Source organism: Corapipo altera, unplaced genomic scaffold (genome assembly GCF_003945725.1).
Source record: "Corapipo altera isolate COAL_440 unplaced genomic scaffold, ASM394572v1 50, whole genome shotgun sequence".
NCBI lineage: Eukaryota > Metazoa > Chordata > Aves > Passeriformes > Pipridae > Corapipo > Corapipo altera.
The window spans coordinates 309,341-331,397 of NW_020884889.1; the positions used below are offsets into that span (position 1 = coordinate 309,341).

Below are 22,057 nucleotides of genomic sequence, written 5' to 3' on the forward strand. Positions count from 1 at the left end.
GGGGGAAGTGGTGTCTCCTGCTGTGAACTAATCCTGGAGACCCCCATCCATAGGATGGTCTCAGATAAGAGTCTGCCCTGTGGTATTCATCTACATGAGGAATTTGGTGTGGATTTGACAACTTCCAGCATGGTTTTCCATAGGAGAAAACCACTTGACATTCTGGATTTCCCTTTTTATTGCACGTGATGCCAGAGTTCATTTAGTCAGGATGAACTACTGTGTAATAAAATTGGTACTAGATGTGTTAACTAAAAATACTTTCAAAGCTTTGAGTCATTCTTGTCTCTTCTACAGACAAAGGAGTGTATGAAATTTATATATGAAATATGCTCTATCTGATGGAATTCCCTAAAGCCCTTTCCCAACCAGCCTTTAGTACAGTGCCCAAGGATAAAGGAATTGGTGCTTATGGATTCAGAATCACGTGAGAAAGGTAATCCAGGATTAATATAAGTTCAAAGCTTGGATAGGACATGTGAATGATGGAACAGTGGCCTATAATTCATTGGTAAATGAACATTTGAAGCATAATGGAGAAATAAAAGGAGATAAATATTTAAATGGGCCCGAGATTAACAAGAATATGGCATACAATATGGTATAATTACTCCTTTTAACACTTCACAGCGACTTTGCAGTCTTATTTACCTTGAGTGAGGAATGTTTGGAGGAATTTTTCCCATGTAGGGAATCGTTTCTCATTGACTGGCTGTACGTGCTGTGCTAAAAGGCCCGGCAGCTCCTGGGAGATCTTCACCAAAGCCAGCTCCTGCAGAAACAAATTAAATAGAACCACAAGCAATTTTACTACAGAAATGAAAACTGCTTGTGGGGTGATTAAAAACCAGGCCTCCAACAGGCTAAAAAAAAAAAAATGTGGTTACTGTTTACCCACAGTCAGGAAGCCTTTTTTAATTTTTGTGCTTACTCCTCTTCCTTCCTGCAGGAACGTGTCCTTCTCTGAGAGGCAATCCCCCCCTCAGCACAGCAGCTCTTGCATTATAATTTATATCAATAATTGGATCTGGCAAGTGAAAATGCCAAGTACTTGGTAACTGCTTGGGATCAATAGCAGCAGTCAATAACTTCTGCATTGCTTGTATTTTGAGGCAGCATATTGAAATAGTCACATGTGCCAGCAATAGTTGTACTAGTTCTATGGTTAAGCTCTTATATCAACCCAAACACTCTTTAGTTAAATAAATAACCTTTTCCACTCTGTAAAATATCTGCACCAAATTCCCAAGTGTGTGTGTGCCTCTGTCTTTGGCAGAATTTGATTAGTCATTCCATAACTAAACCAGCTTTTTTCCTGGTTTTAAATTCTTTGTTCACACAAACACACACACACAAACCAACCCCATTAAATACAGAAAGTAACATTGCTTTTACTGTTCCCAGTGTCCCAGAGTACACAAGCATATAAAGTGCAAGGACCTTGACTCCATTGCTTCAGGCTCCTTTTCTTGCTGCTTCATGAGCCGCCTCCTGCTTCCCCTGGGGCTCTTGGCTTCTGTTTTACACCCTCTCTCCTCAGCACCCTGGGCTCCAGCAGATGACCAACCCTTCTCTAATCCTGACAGTGTCCTAAGCCACAACCATTTTATCTTGAGCTCTGGAGGAAGGGGATAAAACTTTATGGCTGCCAGCTAAGAATAGGAAATAAAACATTAAAGTTATTTTTCCAGAGCAGTGAGTTTGAAGAGATGGGCTTTGTCATGGTCTGATGTAATCAAAAATACAAATTCAAACTCAGCTTCCTGGGACTTATCTACCAGAATGAGGAGGATGGACCAATGATTAGGATCACAGGATGGTTTGGGTTGGAAGGGCCTTAAAGCTCATCCTGTTCACCCCCTGCCATGGGCAGGGACACCTTCCACTAGACCAGGTTGCTCATCCAGCCTGGCCTTGAAGATTTCCAGGGATGGGGCAGCCACAATCTCTCAGGGCAACTGGGCAATTAGGGATCAACTTTGTGTACAGGAGACCTGGATGCCCCTTGTTCCTGACTGCAGCCTGCAGGAGACTCCAGGAAAAGGATTTTCTGTCTGTCCAGTCACAAATGGGGGACAATTCCCGTCCTTACCTCACATGGAATTGAGGAAAAAAATGCCTTAAAAATATTAAAAGGCTTAGAAAACAATGCTGATCTGGGCTATGTGGGCTCCTCTCATATAACAAGGTGAAAAGTGTGTTGTTGACTTTAAATATCTCAAAAAAAAGGTTAAAAATGGGTTTACACTAAGCAGCACAACCTCATGGCAAAAACAAAGGAGCACATCAAACATGAGATCCAAGCTCAGAATTTACCCACCTCCAGGTCTTCCACTGCTCATTTCCTTATGATCTGTAAGGAATTTAGGGTTTGGATGGCTCAGCTGACTGACACAGCAGAGCAGTGAGCAAATATCAGTTGGCCTTGCCTTGGTTTGTATTTGTGTTGAATTATTGCTGAGCCAACAAGTCACAGGCTGAGGTGGTTCATCACATGGTGGGAATAAATGTGGCTTTGGAGAGGGATGTGATGGATGTCAGGGAATTGCTGCCCCACAAATCAGTCTGCAGCTGGCAGTGCCTTCAGAGATACCTCTCTCACTCCCAGCCTCAGCCCTGAGATCTGATGACTTTGGGTTTTGGGCAATTTGAACAGAAATACAAAAACAAACCAAGAAAGAGGTGTGCAATGGCTGCCTGAAAGCTTCTGATAAATCACGGGGGGGGGAAAAAAAAGGTAGATATGTAGAAGCATTTGGGAATGCTGTGACCAAGCTTGTGTAAGTGACATTAAACTAAGAGCAGGTGCAGTAGGACAACTCTCTATTGCAACCACTCTGAGCTGTATCTCCTTTCAGACAGAGTTGTTTTGGAGGATCACACATAGAGGTGGAAGAGAATTCCCTAAACTGGGTGCAAAATCAAGCAGAACTTCCAAATTTTGGAGTGTACCCAAGGCCTGGCTAACCTGGCTCACTGTTGGAGGCTGCTGGTCAAACACACACTCCATTCACCTCATCTACACCTCCAGTAACCTCCTGTGCTGCTGCTCTCAGCTCACATGATGGACATTAGACAGGCAAGACTGTTGTGGCACCTCCTCCACAGGCCCAGTGTTGCTTAAACAATGTCCAACAGCATTTCCTGGAGATTTGAACACAGGAGGTCTGTTGGGTGCAAAGTCCTCAGCTCAGGAGCCAAACCATGGAATGGTTTGGGTTGGAAGGGACCTTAGAAATCATCCAGTGCCACCCCTGCCATGGGCAGGGACACCTTCCACTAGCCCAGGTTGCTCCAAGCCCCATCCAACCTGGCCTTGGACACTTCCAGGGATCCAGGGGCAGCCACAAGATCTCACCAACAGCAGCCTGATGGAAAGCAAAGAGGATTTTAAAGAAATAACCAATCCAAGCAAATCTGAAAAACTTCCCCGTGAGCTCCAGCCCAACGTGACAGAGCCTTGGACAAGCAATGCCTGGATAATCAGGGAATCAGGAACCTTTTTCCCACTAAATATAAAATAATTTCTCACCCTTCTGCAAGCTGAATTTCAAAAGGCTTTCTTAGAATGGGAGTTGCAACAAAAAATTAAGATCAAATGTGGCAGATGTTGAAGGCTCTGGTAGGAAATCTGCTGGAGACAGATCAGGCAGCAAAGAAAAGCCTGTTGAGAAGAGAAAAGAAGTAAATAAATAGGAAGAAGAAATACACTTAGAAATAGGAAGAAAGACCTGGGGACAGAAGGAGGCTGCAGAGCAGGAGAAAGCACGACAAAGACCCAGGGCTTTTTAGCTAAAAATCAGATTGAAAGGAAATTATTTAGACCTTGCAAGCAAATAGAGTGAAGAAAGTAACTCCAAATAAGTAAAGCTGAGTGGGCCAGAGAGGAATGAAACCAGCAGAGATCCTGAGTGATACAAACTGCCACAGCTCTGCTGAAGTCAATGAAGCCATGGCAATTTATGCCACTTGGATGGCACTATGACAATTCCTACCATTTACAAGTAAATCCTTTCTGCCGCGATCAGTGGAGCTGGGATAACTTATTCCAGCTGCCTTGATGGGAATCGGTCCAGCCCAGCTTATTCTGATATCCTCAGTGACACCAGCAAATGTGGGAGAGCCCAGTAACTGCTTCTGACCGTCCAAATATCTTTCATTATTTCCTATTTTGCAAATTAAACCGATTTGATACTTTTTTCCACTAATTCAGATAGGTACACGCTGGCCAGAAACACAATTTACAGCAGCGAGCAGAACAATGTGAGAAGTTTATGAAAATGGAAATGGTTTTGGAAGCGATACGCTGAACACCCTCTATCTACTTAAAGTTTGCCACCTGATTTAAAGCCCAGGCATTTCGTCGTTAACTGCAAATTTTAAAATTAAAAAGTGCCAATTTTGCCTTTGCACGAGCCGGGAAAGGGCGTTCGGAGCGAAGGTACCATCATGTAAAACAGCCGTCATTACCCAGCCACGCAAATGCTTTTCCTATGTAAAATTGCTTTGTAAAATATTTGCTCCATCTGCTGAAAGGAGCAAAGACAATTTTCCCCGATAGCTAATGGGCCATTTCAGCTGCCTGGCAAACGGGGCTGCCACTGGCATTAAGGGGAATGGTGGGAGCAGCGCACAGAATTCCGCACTTTACTGGGATTATCTCCGAGCGCCTCCTCGGAGCTCGGCCCTTCCTTCCCTGCGGGGCCGGACACGGGGCCGGGGTCGCTCCGGCTCCGGGGGCTTTTTGTGGGGCTGAGGCACATCTGCCACGCTTCAATCCGGCAGCACAAAACGGCCTCTTCCCGTGACTGCGAGAACAAGGAGCTCAGTTCCCTTTCAACTTTGCAGCACTTAAACTGCTGTTCCTTTTTTCACACCACATGGGGCCGCGGGTTTCTCGTCTGGCTCACGCTGTCACTCCGCACGCTGAGGATTTCAATATATAAAGATCAAGCACTTCTTTTAATTCTAAATTCAGCCACACACACACAAAAACCCCACAACCCCCCCCCCCTTTCCCCGTGCCCCAGTCCAAACCCTCTCCCAATTGCTCCTTTCATTGTGCACTTTCCTATTTACCATCCATTGAAAAGCACATGTTTTACATTGTGCCCTGAACTACTCCAACATCTGCTAACAGACCAATAAAAAATAAATAAACCAGGATTGTTTAGGACGAGAGATCCTTCCCATTTCCTCGGAACACTCCTAAACTGGCAGCACAATATGCTCCCAGATCCCTGTTCAGCTTGGAGAACAATATATGCAGGGAAATCAAATATCAAATCACTGCAGCCTGTGCTGCCAAAAATCAGCAACAAAAAGGATCTTGAAAGGGCTATGAACTTCTCAAAGAATTCTGCATTTTTATGTACAGCATGTTAATTTGAAATCAGTATAATCTTAGTCATGAGTTTGCTATTTTAATCCAAAAAATCCACTTGCATTGCTGGTTTATGCATAAAAACGTGCCTCGTGCGAGGCGCAGCTTCTGCATTTTCCAGGTTCCCCACATCTTCCTTCAGAGCAAAGAAAACAATTATCACGATCTTCAAAAATCCCTCTTTAAAAAAACAATAATATATTTATTTCAAATGCAGCATTTGTAGGTTCAGGACATTAGGAAGTTAACCTTCATACCAAAAAAAAAAAAAAAAAAAAAAAGTAATATTTGAAGGTATCTTTTCTCTATTTTAATGAGATCTCTGCAAATGCACAAACAAGTCAGATACCCTCAGATTAATATTGTTTTCCCAATTAATTTAGTTTTAATCTCCATAAATTTAGTGCACTTTTGTGACTTGCACTCCTTTCTGGCTTGTATCTCTACAGAAAGTATTCTAATGAATTCCAAAAAATGTGATTTCAGAAAGAAGGAAAGCATCATATAGAGAACCCACAGTCACTTCCCAGGAATTTTATGGCAATTGCTGTAATGCTACAGGAATTGTCAGACAAAACCTGCATTGTGTTCCACAAACAACACACACTTCAACTCCTTTTATTCCCAGAGTTGCCTATGTGTTACTTTTTGGATTTTAGCAAAACAAACATTTTTAAAATAATCCAAGCAGGCACTTTATTGGCTGCGACAACATTACCACATTTCAGATTTCTTTAGTGCTCTTGCTTTTTATCCTCTCCTTCCACGCTGTTATTGCTACAAACTGGCACTTAAATTCAATTGATTCAAAATATTCTGGATCCATATGGCCTCAAACCCCGGAGCTGGAGTTCTGATATTGCCTCACTGCTGTTTTCTAGCATTTGCCTCTCCTCCAGTCCCCAGATGGTGGAAGTAACATTTAAACCTCCTTTCCTCTGCCTTGTACAATAGACCTTGGCACCATTTCAACTGTTTACTCCGGTAATTAACAGCACTGATACCACAACAATTACAACTCCTACAATCTTCCCACAATAATGCTATGAATTAGTGAGAGCTAATGGCTGGAAGGTATAGTGGTTCCAGACTGCGAGATGTGTGTGTTTTTAGGATAAAATAAAAGGTACGAGCAGCACGCTCGCGGTACACAATGATTACCTAGTAATTAGTTTACACAAAGCTTCCTATTTAATGGCAAAACGCTGTAATTAACGCGTGACAGAAAATCAAAGGGTACTTTGTAAGCATATGAAAAATTAACACTGCAGGCCTATAGCTTTATGTACTGATTAGGAGCAGATTAAATCAATAGGACACAGCCCAACTGCTGCAGAGCCGATGGGTGCAGGTTGGGAACGGGGACCGGGCCTTCGATTTAACCAAGGGACACAACTCTGCTTCATTTTACCTCAGATTTGAGAGTCACCTGGTTCTATTTATTTTAATGACTTATTTTACCTCAGATTTGAGAATCATCTGATTCTCTCTATTCCAATCACCTATTTTACCTCAGAGATTTGAGAGACTCCTGATTCTCTCTATTCTAATCCCCAATTTTACCTCTGATTTCAGAATCACCTGATTCTCTCTATTCCAATCCCTATTTTACCTCAGATTTGAGAATCGCCTGATTCTATTTATTTTAATGACTTATTTTACCTCAGATTTGAGAATCACCTGATTCTCTCTATTCTAATCCCCAATTTTACCTCAGATTTGAGAATCGCCTGATTCTATTTATTTTAATCCCTTATTTTACCTCAGAGATTTGAAAATCACCTGATTCTACTTATTTTAATCCCCAATTTTACCTCAGATTTGAGTCACCTGATTCTCTCTATTCCAATCACCTACATCACATAAGATTTGAGAATCACCTGAATCTATTTTAATCTCCTATTTTACCTCAGATTTGAAAATCACCTGATTCTATTTATTCTAATCCCCTATTTTACCTCAGCTTTGAGAATCAACTGATTTTATTTTAATCACCTATTTTATCTCAGATTTGAGTCACCTGATTCTCTCTATTCCAATCCCCTATTTTACATCAAAGATTTGAGAATCACCTGATTCTACTTATTTTAATCTCCTATTTTACCTCAGAGATTTGAAAATCACCTGATTCTATTTATTCCAAACCCCTATTTTACCTCAGATTTGAGAATCGCCTGATTCTTTCTATTCCAATTCCTATTTTACCTCAGACATTTGAGAATCACCTGATTCTATTTATTTTAATTCCCAGTTTCACCTCAGATTTGATAATCACCTGATTCTCTCTATTCTAATCCCCAATTTTACCTCAGAGATTTGATAATCACCTGATTCTACTTATTTTAATCCCCTATTTTACCTCAGAGATTTGAGAATCACCTGATTCTATTTATTTTAATCCCCTATTTTACCTCAGATTTGAGAATCACCAGAAACAACATCATGGCAGACACACAGATATATTAATAAACTAAGAGAACTCCAGAGAACGAATATTTCACTTATTTAGGATGAAGTGTTCACACTACAAAACAACCTGCAGCTCCATTGTTTCATACAATCAATCTCTTTCTGAAGTTCAAGACACTGGGATGTTAATCCTTATACAAAAAAAAGCAATATTTGAAGGCATCTTTTCTGTCTTTTAATAAGTTCTCTGCAAATGCACAAACAACTCTGATGCCCTCAGATTAATATTATTTTCTCAATTAATTTAGTTGCAATCTCTATAAGTTCAGTGCACTTTTGTGACTTGCCCTCCTTTCTGGCCTGTATTTTTAAGAAAGGATTCTAATGAATTCCAAAAATGTGATTTCAGAAAGAAATCATTGGGTTCTTTTTCTTCTCCTCTTAAACACGGTATCAGTTAAAAGAAATGTTAAAAACCTGTCAAAACGCTGTAAATGCATTTTCTGTAGATCTGTCAGAGTTTCTGGCCCTCTTCAGGCTGGAAAAATACCACACCTGCAATTCCATGTGTACAAAAGAGTCCTTAAGAAGTCCCTGGGGAGGCTTTAGGTATTACATTAAGATCAATTTTAAAAAAGAAAATCAGGAAAAAAAGCACTGTTAGAAGCTCTGCTGTGTTCAAAGAAGGTCAGGAAGGAGTGTGCTGGCAGTGCCATATTTCTAAAATGACATTTTTGGTGGTATTTTGGTTGGTTTCCTTCTGACCTGCTGGCAAACAAATACTCTGAATTCCTTAACTCAGTAAAGAAACAGGACGTGGGATGGAAGTTCCAGTTTTCTTAGAGTGCATGGAATTCATTCAACCAGGAAATAATCTGCTCCCCACTATTCCTGGTTTCCAGGTAATCCCAAAGTTTCCCTATTATTTATTAGAGGACTTTCAAAAGCTGAGCAAAAATGTTTTATTTAAAGGGACATTCAGCATTTTGCATTACTATCTTCCAAGAGCAATCCATGCAAAATCCTGCAACCAGCATCCAAATGTTTGCTCAGACTAAAAGTTGAATTTTCTGTATTTGTCATCTTCTGAAAAGATTTTGATTTCCTCATTTTAGTGAATTAACCAAATTATAAGGAGAAGGAAAAGAGACAAAATCCTGAATGAGATTCAAACACTCCCACTTCTAACAGGGGCTGTACAAGGACATTAAATCACTTTTTTTTTTCTATAACAGATACTTAATGGAGAGTTTTGAAATGGTTGTGTAGCTATGGCCAATTATAATGGCTTATTGAAAGAGAATTTGTTGCTTGTTTTTCTGTGTCTTGTTCTATTCTTGGGTTTTCAGCTCTTCTTTATATTTTTTGTCTCCAGCATGATCTTTGTTATCTTTAGACTCGCTGCAGATAAACTCACATCATGTTGCTGGTCCTGGTGGTTAATTAAGTCACAGTGTAATAAAAGATAACTCTAAAATTAATTTCAGTAGTGATTTACTATTTAGATTTCTACAGTTATACAAGAGGATGGGATGTTGCACAGTCCTGTATTATTTGATGTAAAAGGGGAATTTTTAAAAGAAGAAAAAAGGCAAGATTAACAGGAAAGTGATGTTGTCTTTCCTGTAATCATTACTCTACTAGGGAAGAGGAATCTGGGAGTTGGAGGTGACAGTTTGAGTCCCAAAATTCAGAATATTCAGGAAAGCATAAGAACAGAGCAATCATATCCACTCCTCAGATACTCACCCAGCCTCAACCACTGGCAACTCAGAATCCCTCTAAGCCAGAGACTGTCAGCAATAACAATTAATGATTTTCCATGACTCCATAGTCTCCCAGCAAGGGTCCACGTGAGTTTAGGTGAGATTTCCCAAAAACTGAACTGTTGACTCTCAACAAGAGCAAAATGCCCAGCTTCTGGAGTAGCATATATTAATAATTATCATGGATATCTTTGCCTAGATATTCTAAAAAATTATTCACTTACTCTTACAGCAGCAAAACCACTTTTGCTGCTACACATGGACAAAGTGAAGCTTGACTTGGTACAGAAGAGAGGTTGGAAAATCATTTTAGAATGGCAGAAGAGCACTTTACATGCATATGTAAAAAAATGCATTTATTTGCTCCTTACAACAGTCATTCACAGGACAGGATACAATTAAACTGCTAAGGAGCCTCAGTACTCACTGATCTCTTTGCACAGAACTAGGGCCAGACCCTGATATTCTTTTCCACACTGAAAAATATCTCCACAACCAACCTCACAACTGCCAAACGTGCACTCGTGGAGGCAGCAGTTCCCTGGATGTTGAATATCCTTGGATTCTGGGCCTCGGGATGAATTTTTTTATGTGCTGACAGATTTCAGCAGTGCACAGCAAGCTGATGGACTTCCAGAGACATTCATGTAGTTTATGAATTCAACCCTTTATGCAGTTGCAAATTAATTGTTCAGATAACTCAGAGGCTGCATTAAGTTAACAAGGTGAAACCCATCCATAACCCTGCCCCGCACTTGGCTTTGCCCCAATGTTCTATCTGAAATGAGGACTCTAAAATCAGCTTCATTTTCAGCTGGAAGAGATTTTGCCACAGTTCAAACTCACAAAGTACATTATTTTTAATCTGTTGCCTGCTACATGCCACTGAGGAAAATCTGGGTATCGTGTCTTAAACTGCTATGCAAATGATGCTATTTGTAAGTATTAACATAATTTAGTGCTCACAGTCATATTCTCATTTCTAATAATTCTACCAGAATGGAGAGGCTTTTCACTGTACTCCTTGCCTGCAGGATAGTCTTTCATCAAGAAGCTGAATTTTTTAATAACCTGCCAGCACACATTTTGTGTGTGGCAGCCGACGCCGGTGACACGACGTCTTCATTATCAAAAGGAACAGGTCTCCCCACTGCAACAGGACATTAAAGCATTCCTGTGCTCACAAACTGCTGCTTTGATGTTGAAATGTGTATCATTACTATGGTGTTCCTTAACAAAGGAGGATTTTAATCCTCTGCTCTCCACGGTGAGACTCGGTGGAGATGCAATTCATTGTATCCAAAAGGTCTCCTGCGCTACAAAAAGAGGGTAAACGAGGGAGGCAGGAAGAGGTGAACACATGTATTCAAGATGTTCAAAATAGCAGCACTCTAGAGTCATGGAATCATGGAATGATTTGGGTTGGGAGGGGTCTTAAAGCTCATCTCATTCCACCCCAGGCCATGGGCAGGGACACCTTCCACTAGCCCAGGTTGCTCCGAGTTCATCCAACCTGGCCTTGGACACTTCCAGGGATGGGGCAGCCACAGCTTCTCTGGGCAACACTTTGCCAGAGTCCACTCTAATCTCGGGTTGGATTTCTGGAAGCTTTCCTGCTGACTCCAGGAAATCAGATGAAATTTATTATTCCATATGTATTTCCCAACTTCCAATGTGGGTTTATGTTTAAGGGGTTGGTTAATGGGTTGATTCCCGGTTGCGTCAAAGCTTAAGGTCACTGGAGCACAAAGGGAAACCAAAGAAAGGTTGGGATCACTGTGTCCTTTATGCAGAGTCACTTAGCCAGAAAACAATTAAAAAGGCATAGCAATGGGAATACCAACACTAGGGAATGCCACTTATATTGGGAATTTACACCAGCAAAGAACTAGACTTGCTGAGTCCTGTCTTCTGCCATGACTCAGGGGGTGGGAGCAGGACCTGGATATACCATCAGCTTTACATCCCAGGCAATGCTCCCACTGGGATGGCTCTCCAGGGCTCTGCTTTATCCTGCCTGACTTGCAGGGAGTGAGGGATCTTCAGCAGATTAGAAATTAGCCCTTCAGCTTTATATCATAAACTCTGTTTCATAATGTGGAATTACTTTGCGGTTGTCAAATGCAGCAGAACTGTAATCAGCACAATTTGAAATTTTAATACACAATATAATTCAATCAACCCCAAATTTCAAAACAGTTTTGATGGAATTAAAAAAATCAGAAGAGCTATAATGAGTAGTTTATGTAAATTAAACAATTTTTCTGGATACATTCCTTCTGGCTTTAAAACCATTACATTAGGAATGAATTTGGCAAGATATACAGAAATATCAAATGCTTATTGAAATTAACACATTTAAATACCAATGAATATTTAAACTACAAATAGTTCTCTGAATGCCAGAACTAATGAAGGCTGGTTTCATATGGATTTTTCTGAGGTTGAAATGTATCATCTTCCAGCCTCTCAATCCTGGGGATTCTTAGGAATCTACAAGTGCCTGAGTTCATGCTATAATGTTTCCCTCAGTTAAATATTTATAGATCTCTCTCCTTACCTAAACACCCACTTGCAGGAGTCTAATGACCTCCAAGACCTCAAGTGTTCTGTCTCATACAGGTTTAAAAGTTACCATTGAGGCAAAATGGACAGAAAAATTAATCCTCAGAGAAACAGATTTAAAAACAATCCTTTTGTATGTGGCTTCAAACTAGTGTTGTTCAACTAAATCAACTAAATTCCAATAATTCCAAATTTCTATGTTTCTATGATGAAAATGGATGGTGAATTATCCTAGTTTATCATATTGTCTTTTGATAGCACTTGCTACAGATATGTTTGTGGGACTGAGGTTATAAATCTACAGTTTTAATTACAGAATTAAATAGGCTCTGCTGTCTATATACTTTCATTTCTGTGTCCTCACTTTGGATAAAAACTGTGTAAAATGTGCCCATTGTTGCATAGGAATGAAGTGTTATGCCACACAAGGTATCCCACAGCTAGAATGCCAGTCATTCATTTATATTTTGGAATATTTAAGTGTTACCTATTGCTTTGTACAAGCCAGTCTGGATTGCAACAACCAACATTTACCTTAAAATGAAGGCCCAGAGAAGAGATTTAAGTGAGGAGGAACCTCAGTGGACCATTGACACAACAACCAAGATGCTCTTTTGTTACTTACACGTGCCTGGCTCCTACCCCACCCCTCAGGGCCGTGGCTCTGCCATTCCTTCTGGAGCCAGTGGTAGCATTCCAAGTGGGAAATCACATCACAGTAGGCAGTGCCATTTCCTCCACGTTCCTCATTCATCTTCAGCACCCAGCGCTGCACTTCCACGGTGTCCACCACGAGCTGGCTGAGGGCACGGATCAGCTGGGGAGCAACAACAGCACAAATGACAACATCAAACCCTTCCTCAGGCTCTCAGCTCTCAAACATTTGGACTCAGAAGTTCATTTTCTAAATATGGTTTCATTTTCTAAACGTGGTTTCATTTTCTCAGAGATGCCTGTGTTGTTACAGCTGTTTGGATACACAGTGAAAACAGCCCTGGATGGTTTTTGGGGAAGGCTCCACGGCCTTCATGCTGGAGTTGCATCCCTGTATTCTGCAGAGAGGGATTTGCCTGCCCAAGCTTCTTTGTCTGCTGAGGATCTGAGGTTTTGGATAATCAGAACTGCTCAATAAATGTTTGTGACAGGGAACAACACGGGATGGACGACACTATTTGCAAAATGGAGACACAAATGTGCCAGAGTTTCCCACCAGCCAAAACAGCTGTGAAATTCTCCTACTGGAGAGTACATTACAAGGTTATAAATGTAGGAAGGAGTTACCAGGCAGGCTTTATAAAAATGCTAATTATTTATTTGTGTATGTACCCAGATTTAAATGGCTTTAAAATGCCTTTTGCCCAGCTGGTGCAGGATGCAATTAGCTTCTTAGAAGCTGCAAATGACTTTGAACCTGGTAAAAGTATTATCAGATCTTGGTGCATTGGCTACAGTCTTCTACATTTTACATAGTAATTTGGGGGGCTTTTGTTTCCTTCTTTTTTAGATTTAGATTTTTAAGATTGACCTGAAATACAATTACATGTGTTCCATTTGTAGCTTTTGAGAATCACATAAATGCGTTTTTCTTGATGGCTCCCCTACAGTAATGAAAAGGATCAATAATACTGTAAAGACTGCACCAATCACAAAGAATTATGTGCTATCTTTAAGTGAAAATTGAATTGTGCTTTACCATAGTGTCACCTTGCTTTGATTATTTAACCTAAAATGTCAATATTTCATACAAGGAAACAACAGAAGTAAAACTTCCCTAACCCTGTGGTAAGAACCAAAAGTCCTGTTAAATAATTTATGTGAATCAAATAAATCAAGCAGCTGTTTTTCAGTTCATTGATCATATATTTGTTTCATCTGCTATGGAAGTTGCAATGTATTTGTGCAGCTTAGATTGTTCAGTGTTAAAAGCGATTAATAAAAAGCAAAGCAATGTGAAAAGCCTCTTGAAGAAGCAGGAATACCCACAAACCTTGGTAGTGATTATTTTCCTGCAGGAGATGTTGCAACACCACGAAAGTGTTTTTAAAACATCACACTTAGACATATCATTGCAAATTGCAACATCAGCTTAAAGAATAAAATATTGAGGCACTGCCTGCAAAATAAACATGGAAACGCAGCACAGAAAAGTCCTGTGCCTTGTAATTTTAGTTTAGGGATCTTTTGTTCTTTTCTTGCTGGTCATGCCAACAAGGTCGATGAGTTCAGCAATGATAGTTTGGGTACTAAGATGCTCAGCTGCAAAGGTGCTCAGTGAACCTCCATTTGAACAGCTGGTTGCATAAGTGGAAGAAATTTTCCCTTCATTTTCCCAGAAATCCTTGTTCTACCTTCAGTCTCTGGTAAAACTAATTCATTGAGGCCATAACTTCACCCATGGAGCAGCAGCACAAAACTTCTGCAATCACTGGACCAAACACACATATATTCTCAAGACACCAGGAAGAATCCCAGAGGAATTGCATTCCTTCCGGACTAGGGCACAAACTGCATTTCATTGGTCAGTTAGAGGCAAAAAAGAACCCAACCTCACACAAGACTTGATCAGACCCAGCGAGGCTCCAATCAACAGATAAATTATCCAGATCTGCACCCCACCAAGCACACGTTGTCACACCCCAGGGCACACCCTGCTTACCTGTTCCCTGCTGTGGATGTCAGATTCTCCAGGAGGGGTTGGCACACAAGCACTGGCAAAAAGCCTTTTACTGCCAGACTTGGTGCCGTAGAGCTGAGCCACCTCTGGCCCCGGGCCCAGCACGGGCACGTCGAGCATGTCGGCCACCGCCAGGTCATCGGCGTGGGGAACCCCCCCAACCACGTAGGCATCCCTGCTCTGGATGAGAACCTGGATCCTCTGGATTGTCTTGGGACTGTACTTGAGCTGAGTGGCCAGGCACATGTGCTGCTGCTGGAGAAAGAGAGCATCACTCTTGTTAAAAGGTGTTTTTCCTACCCCCTGAACCTGATTCCTGCCGTTGCCCACAATAAATCCATTATTAATAGCAGGCTGGGTTATGACCCATCCTGTAGCTTAGCAGTTTAAATTGATAAAAGCTGTTGGGGTGAGGCTCCATAATCGTGCACATCTTTAGTGTGTTGGAAATGGCCTCATTGGGAATAGAACTAATTACTCCACATCTGTATTTATTTGATCCATGTGGAATTATCCTTCTGTCAGTCGGCAGAGAGGCTGGTGGCCTTTGGATAATAGTGATTCATCTCAGCAACACTCCTGGCATGGTTTAACTCTAAAGCTCCTGAAAATCAATACAAAAATTAAGAACACCCCCCCCACCCTCAACAGCGGGGAAAGTATTTCACATACAGTTCAGTGGTATTTTAAATGACTCTCTGAGAATAAAACACTTTGATTTACAAAAGCTTTCAGTGCTCACATTAAATTACTGGGGACATAACATTTCCATTCCACTAACAACTAACCCTAAACAACTGCAGAGGACTCGAGGAGAGGGGAGTAGTTTTGTGGTTGTTTAAAGTACAAGGGTTCCAACTTTTTGCAAGGAATTTTTCATTTCTCCTAAAAAAGAAGATCTGCTGCTGAACAAGCTGCTCGTGACATAGCCTATAACCTCTGAATTTAAACTAGACATTGGTCATGGCAGGTGAAGCCTCATAAATGTTTTCTATCTGCAGATATCCTAACTATCTTCCCAAAAATATAGAGGTGCACTGAGATAAGAGACACAGAGGGATGGAAAAAGGGTACAAGAGAAATCCACATGTATGGATTGTCATAAACAACAGATTGTCATAAACAAATCATAATCCTAACAAGAAGCAAGTCATCTTCCCACTGAGATTTCATCCAATTTAGGCCTCAGCCAGGGGGTATTCCTTTTCAGGATAGTGTAAATCCTGGATTTTCTTGGGATTTCCAGGACTGGAGAATCCAGAACATTCTCCTTCCAAGTCCTGGATGTTCCTTCACGAGGACTGAAGCATAAACCTTGATTCCATCACTAGGATGGGGATGATGCTGGAAAATGAGATGGAGGAGCCCCTGGAAGTGGGCAAAAGGAATCCCTTCTGTCTCTTCTCAGTGCTTTCTCAGAGCAAACACAGCTCCAAAGAGTGCCCAAACCTCTCTGCAAAGGAGCAGACACTGCAAGGACAGGGAGGAGATCCATCAGAGAAATGGGATACTCTCCAAAATTCCAGTAGGAAAAAGGGAACCACAGAAGTTTAAGGACATAAAGAACAACAAACAAGTTTCCTGAAGCCTTTTCCCTTCCGTGAGTTTTGTAACCAGGTTCTGATCCCTGTGTTTCCTGAGCACAGGGAGCTGCCCCATTCCATAGGTTCCATGGCAGAGTTGTGCCATGGAGAGAACGGGATCAATTCCCAGCCCCGGTCACTCCCTCCCTGGGGCCACGAGTGGGGATGGAGGGATGGGATTTGCTTTGTGTCTCTCAATAATGGATTTTACAGTTAATTAAGGAGTGCAGGAAACAGGCTGTAAAATCTGGTTCATTCCTGCTTTGAGAGTATGGCTGCCATGATATATGGCAGTGGGAGGGAGGGCAGGGAAAAGCAGGACTGAGGAATCCTCAGAATTCCTGCAGGACCGCCCAGAACTGAGTCAGGAGATGAACCAAAGGGCTGGTTCTTGGTTATTGTTTTGTTTGAAACTCCTCAAGATCAGAAGAGCTGCCCTTGGCATCAGCCTCCCCATGAGGAGCAAAGTCAGCACCATCCAGGTTTGATCCTCTGCTTGTGGAAAATCAGGACCATCTCTGGCTTTTCCACAGCTTTTCCTTCCATCCAGTCCCACCAAAACTGCTGGAAAACTAGGCAAGACTGATTTGTACTTCTAAAAGGAGCCTGCTAAGGTGGCCTTCAAGCCACACTTGCATTTATGAGGTATAAATTTAGATATATTAAGTGCAAGAAAAGCTTTTTGTTAAATAACCCAGAGGAAAGATCCTTAAAAAGAACTTACAAAGCTCAAACTCTTACCCAGCCAAAACTGGCAGTGAAGCCAAGGATCAGTTCTGAGCACAGATTCCTCTCCACACAGAAGATCTACCCCTTGGACACATCAGTTATTAGAAGGTAAAGAACACATGGTTCATGAAAACAAGCTAATTTGAGGATTTTTTGTATAAACTAAAGAGCCAAGGGTGAACCTCAACCTGGTATCACCCAAAACCTGGGATGGCCCATCTTCCCTGACAGAATTCACCACTAATACACCCAATATTTGGTAGTTAGTACTGGAAAATAACTCTGTATCCAGAGAAAAACCAGCTACAGTTGTTAAAATGAAATTTAAAAAAAAAAATTAAAAACAGCAGCAGGGCTCCAAGCAAAGATCCTAAATGTGCCACAAAGTTTCACAAAAATCAAATCCCAGCTAAGGCACCGTAGATTTAATATTTACAATATAAAACTATTCACTGTAAAAAGTCTTCACTGCACTGCAGCATTTTTACAAACACTGTACACAGTGTACATTAATTAAGGACTCTTTTTAGATCATGTTTTAGCACATGGATTTAAACCTGAATGGACAGGTTTGGAACTAAGATTTCTGTATTATTATTTATTATTCTGGAACCCTTACTTCTGTATTATTGGAATTAATATTTCTGTATTACTATTTTTCTGGAACCATTATTTCTGTATTATTGAAACTAATATTTCTGTATTATTCTGTTCTGTTCCAAACCAATATTTCTGTATCATCACCTAACTTGTTTTAAGTTCTGTTCTTTAAGAAGCTCTGCACTGGATTTAATTGCAAGAAACAGTGCAAACACAGCAATGATTGAATGCTGGGCTACCCAGAGATAAAGTTTCAGTAATAAGAATGGTTTATTGCTATGATTTGCTTAGAGATATAAATCTATCAACTTCCCAGTCCCAAGCACACAGTCAGGAGGGACAGCAGCCTACAAATAGCCAATATAGGACTATCTCAACCAAGCCTATAAAGCTAAACCAGGATATTTATTTCCAATGCTCTAACTAGTAGTCTAATCAGTAAAGCCCTTAAACTTGCAATAATATTTCACTGATGTGTACCAGAGCGTTGCAAGTTATAAAATTTCCAATTTAATTTTACTGCATCCCTCAAGCTGTAGTAATTAGGAGACAAACTCACGGGGAAGCTGTTTATAGCTTCAGGGGTGAGAATTCTGAACCTGTCCTGCAGGTCACCCATGTCCTCGGGGTTCCCAGATCTAACAGCTGCCTGCAGACCCAGGAGTTTATTGTAATACTGCAGTAACTCCTCACTCAGAGGAAGGGGGCAGATGTAGATGACGTCCACGTTGGCATCTGAAACAAAGGGGCACAGTGTTCATTACTGGGAGAAAGGTGAACCCCCTTCCCAACAGGATCCCATCGCTCCTGACCGTGTGCTCACAAACAGCTTCCCTCAAAGAGCACTGGAGATAAAAACGGGGGCTAATTCCCAAATCTTGGTGCTTTAAGTGCTTTTTCTGTGCTTCTGCATTTCTCTGAAGACAGGTCAGCAACCCAAGGAAGGGGCTGGTTTTCAGGATTCAAGCTGCAGCACACATTGGGGGCAGGATTTGGGAAGTGCTGCAGGGGGATTTCTCTGCCCGACTCACCCGAACATCGGTGGGAATTGAGCTGCTTTAAAAATACACCCCAGTAACAGCAGTAAATTATAAAACTGAGCTCTTCAGTTTAGAAAGCTGGTGAAACTGCAGTTTCCTAATGCTGCCTGGATTTTCCAGGGCCTGTTCCTATTCCTGTCCCCAGAAAAGCTCATGGTGGGAAATCATTAATAACTATTGCTGGGCATGTGAATGTGCAGATCAGTCAAACACCACGGTGTGGAAATCTGCTTTTCTGCCTGGAAAACAGCTCGGGCTGAAAGACACTCAGAGGTGAGAAAACCTTTAAATAGATGCTGTTTTGGAAAATTTTAACTACTCTGCTCTGCTAAAATATTCATGTTAATAGATGAGCTAATGAATGAATGGGCCTGGTAACATCAATAGAATACACTGCAAAGAGCACTCCCAGATTGTGATCCAAAGCAGTGGGAAGTCTTTCATTGTTTTACTGTGCACTGGGAAGTGCCAGGGAAAACTGCTATTCCATGGGAATGAATCAGCAGCAAAGCAGGGATTGGATAAGGAAAGCCTGAGCCTTATGTTGGAAAGGAAAAAGAGACCCCATTCATTCCCTTAGTTTTGCTACAGAGCTGCAGGAAAACAATCCACCTTAAAAAGTAAGGCAAGAACCTCAACTGAGGTATTAAAAGTAGTACAGAGCCCAAAAATCACTCTTTATATAATCCAGTTCATTACCAGATAACTTTTAAAAATAATTAAAAGAACTGTTCATCAGTCAGTACTCTCTTGCTTTTAGGCATTTCCTCATTTCATTGCACAATGAGCCTGAAAATTTACCAGCCAGGGCACAAAACAGTAGCTAAGGAGAGCTGTGATGCTGAAGGCACTGTCAAAAATGGACAAACTGCAGTGAATTTGGTGAATAAAATGCTGCAAAACATTTTACTACTCTTAGCACTGCCCTATAAAGAGAGGTACAAGTCTCTTTTGGACACAGTGAGGCTCCAGGGACAGATTAACGCCCAGCCAGCAGGGAAATCCTCTGGTTTTCCAAAGCAAAAGAGAACCAAAGTGGTAAATCTCAGTGCTCCTCTGCCAGGCACAGGTAAAGCATCTGATTTAGATAATAATTGAGTTAATATTTCACTGCTTCCTATCTTCCTCATGGTCTGATTTACAGTAGAACCGATTTTCATGTTCACGCATGAGAAAAAAATGCCTGTTTAGTGTGTGACTTTGTCCCTTTAAGTTTCTATCATTTTATGGCCAAAAAATCCCCTATGTTAAAAAAACAAACAAAAAACCCCCAAAATACTGTACTGTGGAAAAAACCAATATTGGTGCCTAGATAATATATAAAAGCAATTACATTATTATTTTAGGCAACTGTAAATTTCTGGCCCTAATATATTTTGGTTACAAACTTCCTAAATGGCATTTATAAAATAATAATGATACTGAAATATATATGAATCATGCAAACTATGTCATTCCAGGGAGCCAATGAAGTTGGTCATTGATATATATATAATATCCTTCCCTGCTTTGGTTAAAAGAGGACTGTCAGGAAAAGGAAAAAACCCAACAACTTTTAAATGGATGTCTTTTGTCTCATTTGCTGATGTTAAAAAAAATTGGTTTAAATAAGGGCTTGCTCTTTTCTAGCACATCTTTCTCTCCCTGTGAGCCTGAATGAGCACTAACAGAATTAGCTACCTAATTTTGTAGAACACTAAACACTTTGTGGTGCTCAGCATGTCACAGGATGAGGCTGCTTTACCTTATCACAGAGGCAGGAAGAAACCAGCAGGTTTTTTTTTTTTTTATGAATAACGTGGACAGGAGCAAAACTCCCCAGCAGATAAATTCCTTCTCTGTGCTCCATATTTAACAGGAACACAAAGAGTCCTCGTGTGGTTTTTCTTTTAGTCACAACTGTGGGCAAATAATCAAAAAGCAGGAGCCAGGAGCTCCTCACATACCCAGGATGTCACACAGCCTTCCCAGCTGCATGTTCTGCTGCAGAGCAAGATCAGGGATGTGCTCACGGACGCCTTGGGAATATCCTGGAAAACAAGGAAAGCCCCCCCTCAAACTGTATTCAGAAACCCCTCGGTACAGATTGCAAAGAAATCAGACTTTTGGCTTTAAAAAAAAAAAAAGCTGTAATAAAAGTATTTCGACTCCCAAACATGGCACAGCTCTAATTGCTTCTTTTTTCTGAATTTACTTTTATTAGGGAACTGATGCAACTTCTTGTTTTTATGTTTTTTTAAATACAGACCTGAATGTTACAGACCTACAGAGTTTTCTAATTTAACCATGCACAACATTTTCTTAGAGTCTTTCATGTTGCTGGATTTTTATTTTTTTTTTAAACGCTGGGGAAAAAAAAAAAAGACACCATCATCAAGGAAGAATCCTGGTAATTTTGTCCTTCACACAGATAAAAGGCAACAAAACCACTTCATTAAGGAGATGTCTCAGTGCTACCTGCTCACTTTGGTGAGTGACAGCCTGGCTGAGCTCGGATTATCCATTTGGAGGTCAGAATTCCAGCTGATTCCATGCTCCCATTCAAAAAGACTGCAGGAAATGACAGCCCTGTAATCTCTAATCCTGTAATTTTGCAATTCCTGCAATTCTAAATTAATCATAGAAACACCTCCAACCACACTGGGAGTTGCTGGTTGTGATAGGTGGGATTGAATCCAGCAGGATTAAGCCTAATATTCAATGTTTGGCATAAAAACTTGACTGATCCAGTAGCAAAATCTTTACATTTCCATACATCTGCACATGACAAATCATGAGAAACTCAGGAAAAACTTAGTTTGACTAAAATCTGTTCCACATTCCAGTGCTTTCATTTGGAAGACAACAATAATGGATATTTCAGGCAAATTGCAGGCCAATTATTACAAGCAATCAGCAATCTAAGGTGGCAATGTCACTTGGCACAAGGACAGCAGAGCATAAGAAAATGCAGAGAAATCAAAATTACCAGTTTAATTTTGAGTCATTTCTTGTAAAACTTACATATTGGAGCAAGCACAGGCAGCTGCAGAACTACAAAGTAAAATATATTGATTTAATAATATTTATTTAATATTGAGCTACAGGACTTTGAAAGAGCTTCCTCTGATGACTCAAACTTTAGTCTCAAGGCTTTGTGTGGTTCTCTCAGGTCTAATTTTAAGCCACTAAAAATGCTGCCTAACAATCTCAAACCATTTAAATTTCAACCTTAGGAGCTGATTTCCCTACACTGAACTGTAGAGAAAACACATTTGTTTTTAAGAGCTGGGCAAAAGAATAACATGCAAATATCCTTTGGAAAATCA

The 22,057-nt window shown here is 40.8% G+C and overlaps 1 protein-coding gene across 9 annotated transcripts in view; it reads right to left on the minus strand.

Moving 5' to 3' along the window:
* The window catches only part of IQCH (IQ motif containing H), a 53,255-nt gene that overhangs the window by 15,730 nt on the left and 15,468 nt on the right, over positions 1–22,057 (minus strand). For 8 of the 9 annotated variants that reach the window (XM_027644575.1, XM_027644572.1, XM_027644577.1 and 5 more), the window contains 5 exons: positions 20,696–20,779; positions 18,269–18,444; positions 14,780–15,052; positions 12,749–12,940; positions 652–772 (listed from right to left, as the gene is read on the minus strand). In XM_027644575.1, the coding sequence (XP_027500376.1) occupies positions 652–772; positions 12,749–12,940; positions 14,780–15,052; positions 18,269–18,444; positions 20,696–20,779 (846 nt within the window). The remainder of the gene's footprint in view (positions 1–651; positions 773–12,748; positions 12,941–14,779; positions 15,053–18,268; positions 18,445–20,695; positions 20,780–22,057) is intronic. The other variant, XM_027644573.1, reaches the window with a different exon arrangement.